This window comes from Magnolia sinica, chromosome 10, assembly GCF_029962835.1.
Source record: "Magnolia sinica isolate HGM2019 chromosome 10, MsV1, whole genome shotgun sequence".
Taxonomy (NCBI): domain Eukaryota; kingdom Viridiplantae; phylum Streptophyta; class Magnoliopsida; order Magnoliales; family Magnoliaceae; genus Magnolia; species Magnolia sinica.
Genome location: NC_080582.1, coordinates 13,081,490 through 13,100,897, shown reverse-complemented (window position 1 = coordinate 13,100,897; position 19,408 = coordinate 13,081,490). Strand labels below are relative to the sequence as shown.

Genomic DNA, 19,408 nt, shown 5'->3' with positions numbered 1-19,408 from the left:
ATGGTTGGTTCAACCGAACCGAACTAATCGATTCTTTGATTTTCGGAACCAGATCTGGTGACCGTGCCCGTCCAGTTTATTGGTTCTACCGGTTCCATGTGCAACCCTAGAGCTTCTCACCTATCTTATGCTGGCCTAACTTCAATCCAGTCGATCTTACCGTGGCCGCCAAGTTTGGATGTGAGTCCTGTCTCCTTGATCTTGGCGTTCGTACTCATATAATGAGAAAATTAATTCCTTGGAAGCTGACAGGGTAGTGCCAGTGACATGGGAATACAGTAGATTATCTCTCCACAGCACTTGTAGTAGTATGAAGAACCAATCAGAATCGTCTATACGGTTTTCTGTGCTCTATATGGTTCAAGAGACTCATGAGATGATCTTAGACATCTGATGGAAGAAAAGTGATGCACAGGATTATTATTTTTTAATATGTGGGATTTCTAGAAATCATCAAGGTGGGCCCACAGTTAGGTGGGTACCACCTAATCCGGTCCCCTATGAATTAATACACGTGTCACATAAAAACTAAAATTAAACCGAGTACATTTTCAAATGGAATGTCCATAAGAGATGATCCCAAAATCAGTTTCTCTTAAAATTTTAAAAAGCTCTAGTTCATATACACTTAATTTATGTAAATAAAATTATTGTATTTCTTCATTCTTAGCTGTCCAATAAATATCTTATTTAACTTTCCAACTTTGATACTTTCAAGGAAATAATTTTACGAAGTAAAACTAGGCCTAGTTGAATATCACCTCAACCTTTCAAATGTAGCTTATCATCTCAAAGTTGCTTATATCATTAAGAAATATTTATTAGCTTTTCAACTCTTCAAGTTCTTACTTCGTTTCTCTCATCTCCACATAATGAACAGTGCATATCAAAGATAGCCCCACATGATGGATGACCCACATCAAGGTGGGCAACACATAATAAAATGCCAACATCAAAGGTTAGTTCCTAATTAATGGGCCACATCCAACACAAGCCTTACATGACTGATGGTCCACATCAAAGGCGGGCTCCACATTTCAACAAGACCTCACATATGGGCCTCACATGCCTTAGAGCAACTCATCCAAATACCAGATGACATGCATGCATGCAATCTGGACTATCCAATTGTGGCCACCACTGTGAATGAGTAAACTCACAGTATGACCCACTTACTGAATGTCCTTGATCTTCTGCAATTTTAAATGACACTTGAAAAGAAGGTACAATATCTAAGATGAGCCCACGGATGGATTACACAAGTCTTCAAAAATATCAAAACACACATCATCGCAAAAAAGAGAGACTAAGTGACTGTGTCCAGCTGGTCCACTCATCCGGGTGGCCACATGCATGTTGCATATAGACAAAATGTGGTTAATTTCAAGCCGTGACCCACCTGATGAACGGCCACAATGAAATTGGACGAACACACCCCATTGGTACTCAAAAAAAAAAAAAAAAAAAAGGATGGAGAAATACAGTCTACCTACTTTTGTTGAGGCCCAAGAATATGATCCTGGCTTGTGATGAAGCTCTTCGAAAACCCATCAATTTTTGGAAAATCTCAGCTTTTTCACGAACCATCGTTTCCTTAATCATAATATTCATCTTCTCAAGCACCAGTGCATTGGCAAGTACAAACTCTACAAAATCTAGTTCCCCAAAGCCAACGACGTTGGTTACAGTCACAATCTGGAGGTTTGCAAACAAGCCATCCAAATGTTCTTGCACTTCCCAAAACTTCTCGTCGGGCGTTCTAGTAGCACTCATCGAGTGGGCCTTGAAATGTTCATCAAATCACAAGTTTGTTAGACTGCAATCACCTGACTCCTCTGGGAACTACTAATGAGAATTTGATCTTCTTGTGCAGCTCAAGCAGAATCACCCAAATAGTGATTGCTATGGATATGTAAAATGCAAAGGCAACTCATGGTCATATCGGGTGCAAGATCAAGGCCGTCTATGAGGTTTTGGGCCCACTAATAGATATCTGGTATCTTGCGAATGTGTGCCATGTATAGCCATCTGCCACTAACTGCCTACAAACTGCCTCGGCATTTTCATATTACATTCATTCATATTTCAAACCATACCAATATGAAATGAGGTGAGCTTTATGACACCATTAAGTCTTTAAGCTCATGTGGTGTTTGAACACCATCCAAGTTGCTCCAAGGCCTAAAAACTCAGCCCAAATAAAGCTCAGATGGGCGACAGAAATGGGAACAATGTAATTGCCAATGCACACCATTCATTTTCGCTGGGGCTCACTTCAGTTACAAAACCAGTCCACATCGTGAACGGTTCGAATGATCTATAAAAACAACAGGGTGGGCCCTGAACGCAAATCAATGGTGGACACCCACTGTCAACATGTTCCCTATTTTGTTGCCAATGCCCTTATGAAAAAAGATAAAAAGGAAAGGAAGGAAAAATAAAAAATAAAAATCCAAGTAACTCACCATGATCCAGAGATCGTGCAAGTTAGGAGAGCTTCTACATAAGCAGAGAGCCACCAGTAAATCATCCAGATTTAGGAAATTTATGGTCAGCGTCAGACTCTTTAGACGATTATACGTAGTTGGAAGTCTCTTTGGTACATAACCTACAGCTAAAAACTACGATCCAATTCACAAAGAAAAGAAGTTAGTTTGCCAACATTTTAAAACCCGAGCTGAACCAAATTGAACTGCACCTGGCTGCCAACACCATAGTCGTAAAACTCAGAAACTTGACTCAAAACTCGGCCGAGTCAAGTCTCAATTCAACAAGAATTTGAGAGTAGTCATGATGGCTCGCTGACATGGTTGACACGACTCAGCATGACTTGAGCTGAGTCACTCATGTCTGGCCTTCTTTTGATCCCGTCATGCTAAGAATGCAGTTGTGCCACAATCCTACATGAACTGGTTTATTTAGAGTGTGGGATTTGAAACCTCAACTGTCTTAAAAAAGCTATAGACTGCCTATTAGTGAAACATTTCATCTATGACCATTTATGTCAATCTTTATATTAATAAGCTATTATTAGATATTCTCATTAAAGTAATTATTAAATATAGACTTGAGTCTACTTGAGTCAAGCCATTGAGTCGACCTAACCCAGCTGGACATCTAATATTCGAGTCGAGTTTTGAGGTTTTCGAGCTATGACCAAAACTGGCTGGGTCAGTTCAGTTAAGCGGATTAGGTGGATTTACTTCTAAAAGAATACAAATACACCACTAAAAGCTCAAATGCACCTCTACCTCTGCCTCTACTTGAATATCTAATGCTCTAACCGCTACACTTAACAACAGCATACGGATTTATCCCTTATTTTAGATTAAACGATTATTTGGGATTATTTGGCCAAAATGAGTCTGACTGGTTGGACTAGTTGGAAACAGACGGTCATGATGCTTTATGGGCAAAAGGATAATCATGGTGGAATAATTGAGATTTCAAATATATATTAACATTAACAAATACATTATCTTAAAAAATGTCAAAAATCATTTTAAAAATTGATTTCAGTTGTCAATTGAAGAGGGTCATTTCTCAATGGGTATTGATATCTAGCAGTTACAAATGGGAGAAAATGTGCTCTATAAAAATGGGATTGGAGATACCATAAAACTATGAGACATAGGCAAAGTCCCACAAAGAAAAAAATGAGGAAAGAGGGGAATGCCATTGCGATTGATGGTCTCGCAAACTGGTCATGATCTTGAGTTTTCAGTATGAAACCGGCCAACAAAAGTAGCACTTTCCCCGTTTAATCACGATTTGAAGTAAGTTTAAAAGCAATTCTATAACAACAAAGAAATTTGTTACCTGTAGAAGAAAACCTTCAAGAGAGAGCCGCTTAACACCATGTAGGCATCCAAGAACCTTGGTCAAATACAAATACACTACTGAAAGCTCAAATGCACCTCTACCTCTACTTGAAAATCTAATGCTCTAACGGCTACACTAACAACAGGCGGTCATGATGCCTTATGGGAGAAAGGATAATCATGGTGGAATAATTGAGATTTCAAATATAAATTAACAGTAACAAATACATTATCTTAAAAAATGTCTTCAAATCATTTTTAAAATTGATTTCAGTTGCCAATTGAAGAGGGTCATTTCTCAATGGGTATTGATATCTAGTCATTGCAAATGAGAGAGAATGTGCTCTATAAAAAGGGGGCTAGAGATGGCATAAAAAACTATGAGACATAAGCAAAGTTCACCAAAAAAAAAAATTGAGGCAAGAATGGAATGCCATTGTGATCGATGGTCTTGCAAACTGGTCATGATCTTGGGTTTTTGGGATGAAACTGGCCAACAAATGTAGCACTTTCCCCGTTTATCGTGATTTGAAGTAAGTTTAAAAGCAATTTTATAACAACCAAGAAATTTGTTACCTGTAGAAGAAAACCTTGAAGAGAGAGCCGCTTTACGCGATGTAGACATCCAAGAACCTTGATCATATTGGAATCCTTGCTTTTCTTGTAATCATTTGGTAAGGTCATTTGAATGCGTGCAGTTGCTACAAGTGGGATATTTTCGAAACAGAGATATTTTAATTTACCACTGATATCAAAGAACAGGAGCTTGGGGCCTTGAATTTTAAGACGGTTGAGACCGTCAAACTCCCTCAGTGTCAACGCCACGAGAAAAGGGAATTTCGAAATCAAGTCTTCGAATGAGTTGTCAATGGTAACGTTTTGAAGATGTAGGGTCTTGAGACTATGAAAGCCTTCGAACTTGCTAGGCGGTTTGAAAATGCAATGGGATAGCTTCAGTTGAATAAGGTTTTTGTAGAGGAATAGACAAGAAGGCACCTTATAGTGCTCGCCCGGCAAAAGATTGAGCATGAAACTCTTCACACCATGACCTGATAGGAGAAGTATCCATCTATCAATGGCGGGGCAGCTTTCTAGGTAATTTTGGCACTTGAACTCATGAACTGGACCTCTATGTAATAAGAGAACTTGATCAATAGCATTCACGAGCTTAGAGTTCACAAGCTCGAGCTCATCAAAATCTGAATAATCATCGACTGAAGATGGTACACTTCGCTTGTCAAATGTCAGATGTGGAATTGTGGCCCACTTGTACCTCCAACTACGCGACAAGATGCTTGTCCTCACAGCATCTCTCAAAGGCAAGCACATGAGAATGACATCAATGACATTTGGTGGAAGGTGGCTGATCATATCCAAGTTTCGAAATTGGACTCGGTCCATCTCCATCATGTTTTGAGGATTCGATGCCTCCATGCCTGTCCCACAATGCAAGCAACTTTATAAAATCCACTAATACAGGGAGAAAGAATAATTTCTATAACAAATACATTTGTGTTGTATCCCATAATGCTAGATGTATTCTAGCAAACCTCACTTCTATCTGTACCATGTTGGTGTGTGAGCGCCATGCGCAGGAAAATGTGAATGAGATCCACCCCATCCATCAGCTGCACTGCGTCATGTTCATTCTTAAGTTTGAACATAAGGCCAATCCAAAATACATGTGGTCCATACCGTTGGTGATGTCTGCTTCCGTTCTCATTGTGGTATGGCCTACCTGAGTTGTGGATCAGGCTTGTTTGACCACAAGGCCTAAGATGCATGTATGCACTTACTAGAAAATGTGGATGTCAAACACGCAACACAGTAGGCCCCACAGATCTTGGGTCTTGTACCTGCTGTAAAGAACAGGTTTTGTAGAGGATTCTGATCCATGGTGCACATTGCTTCCTAGCATGGCAAATGCAAGTAATGCAGGGGCATTTTCACATCGGGCTTGAGTGGGGTTGCATGTGGGATGCAGGGGCACACTCGGGGTGGGCGGCCTGTGTGAGGCGGTACCCATATGATTTGGGGCCATGAAGGGGTTTCGGCCAAGGTCATAACCCATGCGATGTGGGGCCTGAGCTATGAGATAAAGGGATTGATTCGCCATGCTCTAATAGTTCAGGCTTTTAGAGCAGGTGGTTAATTGTCCCGCATCAACAAGTTATAGACAACCCTCTTTCTTCTTCTTCTTTTTTTCCTTTTTTTTTTTATAGAGGAAACTTCCATTTAGCTGGAACCGAAAACTTGCTAAAGCTCTAGAATATTATTATCATGGTTTAAAAACATTAAAGCCTCCAAAATCAACTAAAAATTACAAGCTAAGGTTCTCAAGAACTATTACATTTGTTTTTTTTTTTTGGAGGTTCTAGGATATTTTAGTATTTAAAAGTTATTAATAATGCTGAAATGTGCCAAGTCTGAATCGACATTTTCTTTTTCAAGCCAAGTCATAGTTTGACCAACTCATGTACCATAGTTAGCAACACAACCTTTGGTAAAAAAATGTTATAGGAGAGAAACGCTCACACATTACTTGTCTGTAAAACTAGGTGGTATGTGAAGCAAGGTGTTCCATATCTATTACGATATGTCTGTAAAAGCCAATATGTATAGGCAATGACCATAACCGTTATGCGATACTGGAATGAATGAAACGTGACAAATAGTTTTTTGGTACCATATTAGCTATTATGGTAGCTGTAAAGGCTGTTACAGGGCACAATGACTGTTTCCCTGTAATGGTTGAAAAGCAACCTCTCTTTTTCTTTTTTTTTTTCATTTTAAAAACTATTCTAAATAATTTTATAATAGATTTGGACCACTCTTATTATGGTTTTTTAGATTAAAACTGTATATTGAAGTGATTTGAGTGAATAAGTTCTAAGGACCTTTTTTTTTTTTTGTCAAAAAATTGAAAAAGTAATATTTATGTATTTTTCTAATTTCTAGTTCTAATTCTTGATTGTGATATATAAACATTAGAGACATATAATCATGATCACAAATTCACTAGACAACTCGATATAACACTCTTACCAAAGAGTGGACCGTTACATTACCATAAACATGTTCAAAGCAAAAAAATGAACATATATTTGGAATATTTACATTATTCTAAATTTTCTAGATAATTTTTTTAAAATTTTTTAGGCAAAAGAAATTTTTCAACCATTAAAAGAGTTGTAATAATTGTTAGGATCCTATATCGGCCATTACAACCTATACCCATATAAGTAATGGTGGTGACCGTTACAATCACTGTTACCGATACGGAATACCTTACTATATGGCCCACTGTGGTGCCCATGACATCTCAGCCATCAGTAAGCTTATCCATCAAAAAAATGGGACACTCCAAAAATCAGGTCAATTCAACGTTAATTAGGTAGGGCACGCCATAGAAAAAGCATGAAAAGCCACCTTGAAAACTCCACATTCAAGTGGGACATCCCATTTTCATGATTGTCCGAGCCTGGGGTTGGCTTTGGCCCGGATTTTAAATTCTTACGGCTGGGTTTGGTTGGCCAGAGCCTAATCAAAATTTTGATTTTGCCCAGCCCAAGCCCGCCCCATTGATTTAGGACTGTCCACCTATTAGGCACAACTGCTGATAGCCCATGGCATCATGGCTGCAGCCCTTAGTTCGCCTACCTGAGCCATCTAGGTGGCGCCCACTCAGGTGGAGAAGCCTGATTTACCATCCCCTGCCACAGTACGGTTAAACAGACTATATCACTAGAGGATATAAGCACATCTCTCATTCGATGGAGGCATGATGGTTGGATGGGCCTGATATTTGGGCGGTCCAAATTTTATGGTAGGGCAAACCTTGATGAACGGCTTGGATGCCATTCACACACCCCTGTGGGCCCCACCCTACAAGAGCTTGTAGAAGAATCGGCCTCTTACATTTTGCTTGAATTAGAGAATATTTAACACACCATAAATCATACATTTACCCCAATCCATACCCTTAGTATTATGAACACATCCAAACTGGAGCATGGCTCAAAAATAAACAGATTGGACTATCTTCACCATCGATTTCACTTTACCGAATATTGATAATCTCCATTTTCTTTGTACCACTCTATCTGACGGTTCAGATCATCTGACAACTCTGAACTCTTGGGCTATGCTTCATCCACAATGGGGCCCACAATTTAGATTGGCTACATGGACGAGCATGTTTGCCTCATAGGTGTGGTAAACTCACCCCCACAAACCTCGGAGAAAGTCAACTCGACCCGAAATGAATGACTCAGATTGAAAACTCGATTCTACCGAGTTATTCAGAAACACTCAGTTTACCAGCCAAGATCGAGGGAACTGGATTTTTAGGAACGCAGCTTCGGTGGATCCCTGACTGTGGGGCCCACATTGTATATCTATGCCCTCCATCCGTTTTGCGAGCTCCTTTTACGAAACGGGCTCAAAAATGAAGTAGATCTAAATCTCAGGTGGACCATACCATAGGAAACAGTGGAGATTGACCGTAAAAAACTTATTGTGGGCCAGAATGTTTTTGATGAAGCTGATATTTTTATTTTTCATTTCACACATGTCTGTGTAACCTTATCAACAGGTTGGATAGGAAATAAACATTACGGTAGGCCCTGCGAAGTTTTTAACGGTGAGCGTTTAATCACCACCTTTCCTTGTGTTATGGTCTACCTGAGACTTGGATCTGCTACGTTTTTGGCCCATATCCTAAAATGATCTGGAAAAACGGATGAACGGCGTGGATATATAACACGTACATCAAATTGGGCTCCACAGGGATCCACCGAATCCGTGCCCCATTTTTGGGGCTGCAAGGAGTGTGGCCCACCTGAAGTAAAGCTCGGATCTCCACACGTGTCTCACAGCAACGCTGAGCTCGTCTTCTTCATCTTCTCTTCTCTTTGCTGCAGCTGAGACTAGCTTATGTTGAAAGGGTAGTTATTTAACACTCGGCAGAGTATTGGCAGCCTCTCAGGAGTTTCAACACTGAGTCAAGGGTACGAGTACCTTCCACTAGCGAGAGTATGTGTGTGCGTGTGTAAAAAAAAAAAAAAAGCACGCTTATACTCAGGAACTAAGGATTGAACCGCCTATATTGTGTAACAGAGTTTCACTAAACTCTAGATCCAAAATTAGATTGGTTGGAAAATCCTACTCTCTGATTTGTGGACATTGTTTTATGGAATAAGACAAGTGGATTTCTTTCATTTCAGCCGTCCAATGGACGCCCATGAATCGGATATTCAATTAAACAAATAGGCATAGAGTTTAGTTCATAATGCAACTCGATCTGATTAACATAATTTAGATGGTTCAATTTGAATTAAGTTTTTGAAATTTTTGCAATTTCTAAGTGCATGCGCATCATCCATCGCATTCTGCCAGAGTATCATTTTTTTTTTTAATCCTGGGGAAATCATGCTCCCGCCGACGCCGATTTCGCGAAAGGCTTTGCCGGAACTTCCTGCTAAAGGAAGCTAGGTGGGGCCCACCGTGTTGTTTATGAGAAATCCACACCTTCCATAAGTTTTCCCCAGATCATTTTAGATATGTGCCAAAAAAGGATGAAAATAAAAGTCTCAATTGGACCACACGACAGAGGATTGATATTATAGCATTGAACTATGCGAGGAACGTCATAATTTTTAAATCAGATACATTTTATGTTTTCAGCTCATCCTAGTAAGAATGGCCTTTTGAACGGTACGGATGGTATATAAACATCGTGGTGGATCCTAAGTAGGTTTCAACAGTAGAAATTCACGTACACACCAAAAATGATATTTCAAAACTGATGGACGTGTAGATTTCGCATAAACTCTCTCCGCACATAACTTCTGGTCGCACGAAATTCCAGCGAAAGGCTTTGGCGGGAATCTGCGTACGCTCCCGCCACACCTACCGCTGCCAGGCAGGACTAGAGTAGCCTCATAGGATATTCAGACAGTGTACACATAGGCGCAATGAATTGCGTGGTGTGGCACAGATTTCCATGACGTATGCGTCATATCCGCACCGTCTATTTAGTTTATTAGATCAGTTTAATGCATATCCCAGAAGTTTAGATATATCCTAAGCTCAACTGGACCACACTACAAAAATCAGTCGGGATTGAACTGTACCATAAAAAACTTCTTAAGGATCACAAAAGTTTTGGATCAATCTGATTTTTGTTCTTTCCTTTCATCCATGCCTTTGTGACCTAATGAACAGGTTGGATGACAAGTAAACATCATGGTGTGCCCTAGAAAGGTTTCAACGGTGAGAATCATTGTCCCACTGCTTTATGTGGTGTAGTCCACTTGAGCTTTGGATATATCTCATTTTTGTTGTTATTATCTAAGATGATCTGTTAAAATGGATGGACGGTGTGGATATAACACGTGCATCATGGTGGGGCCCACAAACTTGGTGAAATCAACACACCACTAAGGTCAGTGGTGTGCAGCACCCACTCAATCCATTCCTATGGGACGCGGATCAGCTACTGCCAGGTTGAGTAGCGAAACTAGCCACTAAAGTGACGTCAGCAAGTTCCGTGGGACTCATCATGATGTATGTATTGTATCCACACCGTCCATCCATTTGGAAATATAGATTTATGGTATGATACAAAGAATGAGTAAGATAAAAAGAAAATCGAGTGGAACCCGCCACAGAAAACAGTGGAAAGAGTGACGCCCACCTTTAAAAAATTTTAAGGACCACGAGAGTTTTCGATTAAGATCAAATTTCTATTTTCCCTTCTTTCATGTCTGTCTTAACTTATGAACACATTGGATTTCAGATAAATATCATAGTGGACCTTAAAAAGGTTTCAACAGTGAGCGTCACTCTTTCCACTATTTTCTATGGTGGGGTTTACTCCAAATTTGGATCTGATTCATTCTTTGTCTCATGTCCTAAAATGATCAATCTAAATGAATGGATGGTATGGATACAACACATACATTATAGTGGGTCCTACATAACTTGGTGACGTCATTTCATTGGCAAGTATTGCTACTCAACCTGTCAGGATCTAATCCGCGTCCATTCCTATGGTGGTAGGTTACCGTGGGGCCACTTGATGATGTGTTGTATATCCACACCGTCCATTGGTTTCTCTGGCCAAATTTGGGATGATCCAAATCTCAAGGGGAACCCACCATAGGAAACAATGATAATTGAGTGCCTCACCATTAAAATTTTGTAAGGCTCCATCATATAGTTTTCTTAATGTTTATTTCCGATCCAACTTGTAGTTAACGTCAAGATTATCTGGACCAAGGGAAAAATATAAAGATCAACTTGATCCGAAACTTTTGTGGCCCATAAATTGCTTTTAATGATCATTCATCAATGTTCTAAGTGGTATAGTCTACCTTATATTTAGATCGTACGGAATTTCATCCTAAAATGAGAAAAGATAGGCTGGATAGAAACATATATATATATATATATATATATATATATATATATATATATATATATATATTAAACGAGCATTGCGAAGCATGGATCGTTGGGAAGAAATGCCTACAGATATTCAAGAGAAAATAAAGAATATATATTGGGAAGATTATATTCATAAGGCGGTGGCGAAGCTGTTCGACTTCGATAAAGGACTCGCAGATGGACAAGATAACCTTGATCAAATGGTTCTGAAAGTATGGAAATTAAAAGCACGATGCCATAAGCAGCGAATAAAGATACATATCATTATAGATCGTGAAGACGCAGAAGGCGAAGCCAGTGCATTCATGCGAAATCTGCGATTTCAAAAATTCAATGAAGGTTCAATGCCATTTACGATAAATTCACGCATCTATACTGCGGTGGAATTGGTCGCACAAAGATATTTCGTTTATGCAGGCGACGAATGGTCGACAACATCGGAATTGAAAGATATCGACGACGATGGCGAAGCATTGAAGATAATTATAAGTAGAGATAATACATATGTAATTGATTACGAAGAACATATTATGCTACAGAGTAAGCATAAAAGACGAAGAAGATGAAGATGTAATATTTCAGTCGAATGAATGAAATTGAATCTCCACAGTACTTGTTCAAAACAACTGTATAACTTTACTCTTTCGAAAGTGCGCGACTGCGTCAGGTCCAGGTCATGTGGACCCAATAGAAGGCCTCGTGCGAAGCACGTGGCCTCTCATCAGAGCCCGCTTTAGCTGGGCGTCTGTAGTCTTATGGGTTGGGCCGAAGGCCCAATTCTATGTACGCTAACCCTGGGTCTTTAAGGCACGTTGGATCTTCAGGCCGTCAGGCGTTGTGTCATCCTTGCGCTTGGGGTCATGTTCTCCCGGTGATCCACGTCCATCATAGATAGATGATATTAACGGTCCAAGATCACAAACAACGCTATACATACACGTGCCTTGTCACGTGGGCAAAGAATGCGGGGTTTATTAGACAAACCCCCTTCCGAAGTTTATATATATATATATATAAAGGTGGCCCCACATGGTTCGGGTAACACTCACTAATTAATGTCTTACCCGAGTAAGAGCTAATCCACTCTCCAATGAATTTGTACACCGGGCACAAATCAACTTAAGTACAATCTGGGCGGCTTTAATGGATCCAGGTTGGTGGATCCCTAAATGTGGGCTACCATGATGCATGTGCCTTACATCTATGCTACCCATCAATATTGAAAGCTCATTTTATATCATTGTAAAAATGAAAATAAAAATGAAGCATATCCAAATATCATGCTGACCATGCTAAGGGTAACAATGGCGATTGACAATTAAAAACTTTTTGGTAGGCCACAACTTTTGAATCAATCTAATATTTGTGTGGCCCCTCATTTAGGTCTTTGTGATCGTAACAATAGAGTTGGTGGCAAATAAATATTTTGGTGGCCTCTAAAAAGTTTTTAATGGTGGGTATATATTCAATCACCATGTTCATGTGGTTCATATAAGGTTTGCAAGTACTTTATTATTAGATCATATTCAAAAGTAAGCTTTTATAACTCACTCATTATAGGTCTTGTTCACACCCAAGTATAAGGTTGTGGTATAGTGATAAACTCGATAAGACCGAGGTCGAATCCACAAGGACTAAAACCTGTACGTTATCTGAAATTAACCAGAACTAGAATTAGAATAAGATGAAATCTAAATTGAATGAATATAAGGGAGTAATGATGAAAATATTAATCTAAAATTTGTAGAAATCAAAAGTGGAAAACTAGAAATTCAGAGGATTCACTTGTAGAGATCAGAAAAATCTTTATGCTTGATTTAAGAATTCAATTGGACTTAGAGTCCCATCTTCATCTAGTTGGAAGGTATAACCATGAAAATCAAATCTGAATTTCCTTTTATCTAGTTTTCAAGAGATGAGAGGTATAAGAATTAAAATGAATTCTATCAGATGCAACCATGAAGGAAATTGGGGTGCTAGTTAGAAATATAATTTAATGAATTTTCTAATTACTCATAATCTCATGCTCGTAAGAAAAATAATTTAATGAATTTTCAAATAGCTTCGAAATTATATCATTTGAAGATCGTTTCACCTATGAAAAGTGGATCAATGTTTATATTACAATTTAGACAAAATGGTAATCAAAATCGGTCCCATGAAAATGGTCATAACTCCCTCATCATAGGTCAAAGCGAGATGATTTTATATATATTGGAATGATAATTTAACAAACTTTTCTAATGGCTTTGAAATTGACTCAAGTTAAGACCATTTGACTTTTTAAAAGTAGGTCTAAATTCCTGTTTTTATTTAAAACAATGCCTAGATTATGGTTTGGACTATATATCAAGTAGTTCCATGGAAATGTCGTAATTCATTTGTTACAAATTGAATCAGGGTGATATTATGTTCTTTAGAAAGATAATTTGACAATATTTCAAATAAATTTATAATCATCTTGTTTGAAAACCATTTAACCTTTTAAAAGTAAGCCCAATATAACAATTGCAATTTGAATAATATATCACGCGGTCTCACGAAAACACTCATAACTTTCTCAATACAAGCTAGATTGTGGCGGTCCTAGGCTCATTAGAAAGATAATTTGACAAACTTTCGAATTGATTTGGAATTATTTCATTTAAATACCATTTGACTTTTCAAAAGTGATGTTAAATCCATCTCGTAATTAGAAAAAACTCAATCTATATTTAATCTTTTGAAGAAATAGCCCGTCTTCTAAAAGTGCTATTTCTTTCTTTAAAAAAAATAAAATATATTTCTTCTCTTTATATCAGTTTCTTTTAAAGTAGATTTATTAGAGCATAATCTTTGTAGAAAGAAGAACTCATCTTTTGAAAGTGAATTTTTTTCTGTCTCTTTTCTGTCTCTCTATTTATTTCTTAACAAAAAATCTAGCTACATAATTTTATTTTATTTTTTTTTTAAGAAAAAGCACTCATCTTTTAAAAGTGAATTATTTATAATTTTTTTTCCCTAACAAGCTCAATCCAAAATTATAAGTAAAAGAAGACAAAATTATGAGTAAAAGAAGAAAAATAACCTAATTTTCTGAGGTAAGAGTTTTTGCCAAAAAAATTTGGAAAGAGTAATGATAAAATAAGATACAAGTACATAGATTTTTATTTTATTTTTTTAAAAGCTGATTATGAGTATTTTTATTTTATTTTATTTTTTTGAAAGCTAATTATGAGTATTTTCATCCGATACATAGGTAAACAATGCCATCTGGTGTAGAAAATTAACGTTTGAAAAGCAATATTATTGTGGTGCTTCCATGAAATAGTGAATATGATTGGGGTAAAAATCCTACCCACCAATTTGGGGACACTTTTCTTTTCAAGGACCTGATTGTGTAAATAAAGTTAATAGATTTCTTCATTTTTAGCTATCCAATAAACATCTTATTTATTTAGGGCTTATTTGCTTTTCAAATTTCCTATGAAATGTAAGGTAATGAGCCATCACTATTATTTTTATGTGTTTGTTTAAGGCCTGTTTGGATTGCTGAGTACTACAGCCAAGTGGAGTAAAACTCACGTGAATCCAATAAGTCATGTGATTGGATATTTCTTTTGCTGCCGAATTTTCAAACATTGGAAATCAAGCTGTATTTACATCAAGATTCTACTGTCTTTCCACTGAATCACACCATATCTTCCCCCATCTTTGATATATCTATCAGAGAGTTGGGATTTTGATGGTCGACAGAGCACTGCCTTCTTAAGATAAAAAGCTCCCTCTCCCGCATGTTGGTTCACTGGCCATTTTTAGAAGGAAAAACAGGAAGGAATCGGAAGAGGGGACCTGGAAGATCAGCAAGTCAGCCGTCCACCATCATAATTGTAGAGAATGTGTTAAAAGGAGATCACCATCGTTTGCGGAGAACGTGTTGATAAGAGAAGGTAATGTAAAATTTCATCCAACCGTAAACTTATTTGTAAGAATGTACTCTCAATGCCTAATTTAATCTGTTTTAACTTCATGTCTAATAATCTAGATGCATAAGCTGCATGCATAATCATATAATCGTATGGTAACTGGTTAATTAAGGAGTCCAAAAATGACAATTCTATATAGAGAGAGGTTTCTTCTACACTACTAATTGAGCATGCCTTGAACTTGCTGATCATGTGTCATAAGATAGACGACCACCTTTAGGATTCTAGTTGTGCACATGTCTCTGATTGTTTAGTTAGGATTCTTAGTAGGATTTATGTCCCCAATAGATAGGTGTCTGCAATCTTTTTTAGTTATGAGTATATTTGTTCCTTCATTTTTGTATGAGTGTGCCAACATGCAGTACTGACATCTCACTCATTGATTTGAGCCGTGTTAGGGCAAGTGTAAACACAATGCATCTTTTTCTTTTTCTTTTTCTAAAAAAGGTCATCTACAAGGATGTTATTCTTAGATACAAGCCACATGGATGGGGGTGTCCGATATGGACCCTTTATCTAATAGACCGTGTTATATATCCACAACAATGGGACAATAAAAAGAAGGTTGATCCAGTGATAGAGAAAACAGTCCTCTAATGGCACTTCTACAATCATTTGAACCGTATAATTCTTGGGAAACCGCCCATCAATGCTGGGTCACTAGATAAGCTATCTTCAATTATCACACATATCACTTAATTTTTTTTTTTTTATTTTTCAAGTTCTACAAGGGATCTCAATGGTGAGGGCAGGTGGGCCAGTCCTTACAGACTCAAACTGAGCAAAGCCCACTCTAGGGACATGCATTTTATATGTATGGCTGAAATCTTGCCATAACAGCTCATTTTCCTAGACTGATCATCATGTTCTTGTGGCCCACTCTAAAATAGGACTGTCAATGGGATGGGCTCAGGGCATGCCAAAGTAAGACCGAGCATGATCCATGGATCTTAACTTGGGTCACTCCCAATCATGTTTGTGCCTAACGGTTATTAAATTTAATTCTTGGCTAGACCGTTTAGTTCTTCAGGACCAAAAATGAGCCACAGGCCTAAATTTTAACCCTATCCTAGGCCGTTGGACTGCCTGGAGGGCTGATTAAGATGGCCCAGCCCATTGACAACCTTACCATTCATTGAAGTACCAAACTCAGCAAGGACCTGCTTCTCATCATGGACCGATTATCTACCATGTATCTAATCACGGGGTTTGAAATCGCACTCTAGTGGGCTGATCGTAAAGCTCAATTAGCTAGTCTGGCCCATCTCCAGCATTTTCCAGGAAGATGGAACTCAAGGAATCCTACCATTCATAGACAAGATCGTGGTCCAACATAATTTTCAGAAGAGATTATTGCAAACACTTACATTTCATTTTATTTTTTTCTTTTAACTTATAAAAGACCAATTTTTCAGGACGCTAACCTTGATTGTACATGGCATGTATGTGCAGATGGTGGACCTGATGGGAGGTATGTGTTTTATCCATGCCGTCCGTACATCCGACTTCTGCCAGCTCATTTTAGAGAATGAGACAAAAAATGAACCATATACAAAGCTCAAGTGGGTCACACCACAGGACGCAATGGATATAATGATGCCCACATTGCAACCTTTTCAGGGCCCACCATCATGTTTATTTGCCATCCAACTTATTAATAAGGTCATACAAGGGGAAAACACAAACATCAGGTTATCGAAAACTTCCAATAAGTTTTTAATAATAGGCATTAAATCCTGTGTGCCCTACTAGTAATGCACAAATACACATGAAGAAAGATACTCAACGCATGTTCGGGAAGGTATTTGCAAGATAAAGTGGGCTACACACACCGCATGGAAGCGTGGAAATGGAAACTCTTACCACGACTCCAATGTTGAAAACCTCCTGGATATGGCTTGATGTACGCACCAAAAAAGTAATCTGAATCCTGCTAGCATCTCCACTACAATAATTTCAGTTTTATTTGCAACTGCATCAAACACACATACACACATGATCTGTGCTAGTTACACGCAACCATTCCACATGTGTAGAGTTTGCAGGCATGTGCATAACCAATGTTGTCCATCAGTTGTGGTCTCTCAGGTAGTGTATCCCTTGCCTTAAGGATCAGCTCAATCAACTCAGCAGATGGGACAAGAAAAAAAATGTACAGCTCAAGACAAGGGTAGAGGATTTACATGTCCACGCTCAACATTTATGTGGCCCACTTTGATGAGTTGACCTATTCTATATTCATGCCAGTCACCGCATACAGGGCATGTATCTCTCTAATGAGTTAACAAACTTATTCATTTGAAAATGTTCAACAAGACTACACGTATGGTGTGAGATTGATGCCTTGTAGCAACTCATCCGCATGCATGAAATCTGGACTTTCCAATTGTGGCCACCACTATGAATGAGTACACTCACAGTGTCCCACTTGATGAATGTCCCTGATCTTTTACATGTTTAAATGACACAACGATGGTATACAAAGTGCTTCGAAATATCAAAACATGCCTTATTTTGGAGGGAAAAAACAAACAATTCTCATTCACCATCCCACAATCCGCTAAGAAGCTATCACCACACATATATACAAGATCCAAAGTAAGAGTCAAAGATATGGAAACCAATGAAACTTTTTCAGAAAGATGTCTAACAACAATAATTTCAATCCAATGAGTACAAGTACACGCTAATGATATTGACAATTCGTCAGAATGATGGTGATCGATGGTTGCTTCATCATCGGCCTCCTTTGCAAGGTGGCTCAGGTGATATTCATCGACCGTGATGATCCCATTTTCACTATGGTTTGGCTGTGGAGCAAGCTTCAGAAAGACTTGCTGGTGCTTGAAAACCAAATCCCATTCCACGTCCTCCAATGCCTATTTGATCTGATGACTGTCCCAGGCGATCATGATTGCCCCTCCCTCGCCCACCTAATCTTTAATTTCTTCCACGGACATTCACTCAAGAGCGAAACAGCTACAAAAGAGGACCCCAAGATCAAACCCAGGCTTTTACTCCATCTCTTCCACTCCAGCGGAGGCACATTGAAAATACCTATGTTCGTGATCCATGGGACCACTTTCTCTTTCTTCCTCAATCTGATCGCGTTTGAACAATGCTACAACGATTGCACTAAACACTTCACCGCCTACGCCGCCTTCATGAGTTGCCTGATCAACTCCACCAAAGACGTCACCATCCTCTGCAAGAGAAGGATTATCCAGGATTTGCTGGGTAACAGCGACGGGGATGTGGCCCACGAGTTCAAGATGCTGGGTAGGGATGTGGCTATTTCCAACGACGGGTCCTATTTCTCAGACATAATTTTGGACGTTAGTCTTTATCAGAGGACCAAATGGGATGGATGTAAGGAAGCTTGAAGGGCTATTACTTCAGATGTGCGGTTAACAAATAAACAGAGTGAGCAATATTTCTTGAAAACGCTAAACTTCAATTGATTTTGAAGAAATATTAACTTACAAACATTATCTAAATTATCAGTTCCTTCCAAAATCGCAAGCAAATATATTAAAAAAACATTAATTATACACTTAAAATGTCTCTTTCACAATAAAATGTCTTTTTCACAATAAAATGCTAAATTTATAAACATGAATCATAAATTAAATTGAGTACGTGGACAACTTCTATCTATGATGTGGTATACATGAAATATTTGTGATACATGTAACATGCATATGTGATGAATTTTTTATTATCCGTGAAGTCATGCACAATTGTGTGAACAGGTAACAAGTGTGTAATACCGAGCTTTTCATTTGGTTGGAAGCAATGCTCGGATATTTTTTCCTCAAAAATTGAAGTTTCACTCTGGTGGGCCACATTGTATAAAATTGGTTAACAGTTTAAAACAAATTATTTTCTAGCTGTACTGTTATTTTGTGTGATTTGGCAATGTTGATATCCATACTTAAACATTGCAGCCATAAAATAATAATAATAATAATAATAATAATAATAATAATAATAATAAGACGCCACGTAGGTGTTGCATATCAGGTGGGCCTCCTTCACACAGAATTATTTGAATGGTGCGTGAAATGGCCTCCACTGTGAAGATGATAATAATAAAAGATACAGATGAGAATAAGGTGGGCAACATGTTTATTTTGAATATATACTGTTGGCAAGTTTATCAAACAATCCATC

General features: G+C 38.3%; 3 protein-coding genes across 4 annotated transcripts in view; 1 reads left to right on the top strand and 2 right to left on the bottom strand.

The window, feature by feature from the left end:
- The window catches only part of LOC131258014 (F-box/FBD/LRR-repeat protein At1g13570-like), a 55,627-nt gene extending 51,488 nt beyond the window's left edge, over window positions 1–4,139 (bottom strand). The window contains exon 1 of the mRNA XM_058259037.1: window positions 3,820–4,139. The gene's annotated coding sequence lies outside the window, so the exon portion shown is untranslated. The remainder of the gene's footprint in view (window positions 1–3,819) is intronic.
- The window catches only part of LOC131258013 (F-box/FBD/LRR-repeat protein At1g13570-like), a 47,557-nt gene extending 38,805 nt beyond the window's left edge, over window positions 1–8,752 (bottom strand). The window contains exons 1-4 of one of the 2 annotated variants that reach the window (XM_058259034.1): window positions 8,662–8,734; window positions 4,398–5,257; window positions 2,466–2,621; window positions 1,165–1,782 (exon numbers count right to left, since the gene is read on the bottom strand). In XM_058259034.1, coding sequence (XP_058115017.1) covers window positions 1,486–1,782; window positions 2,466–2,621; window positions 4,398–5,255 — 1,311 coding nt within the window. In that variant the 5' untranslated portion in view covers window positions 5,256–5,257; window positions 8,662–8,734 and the 3' untranslated portion in view covers window positions 1,165–1,485. Of the gene's footprint in view, window positions 1–1,164; window positions 1,783–2,465; window positions 2,622–4,397; window positions 5,258–8,661 lie in introns of those variants that run through there. The other variant, XM_058259036.1, reaches the window with a different exon arrangement.
- Window positions 8,753–17,949: 9,197 nt separating this feature from the next.
- LOC131217354 (UPF0481 protein At3g47200-like) lies at window positions 17,950–18,618 on the top strand. The gene has a single exon (XM_058212267.1). It carries the CDS (start codon window positions 17,950–17,952, stop codon window positions 18,616–18,618), a length of 669 nt encoding a protein of 222 aa, XP_058068250.1.
- The last annotated feature ends 790 nt before the right edge of the window (window positions 18,619–19,408 follow it).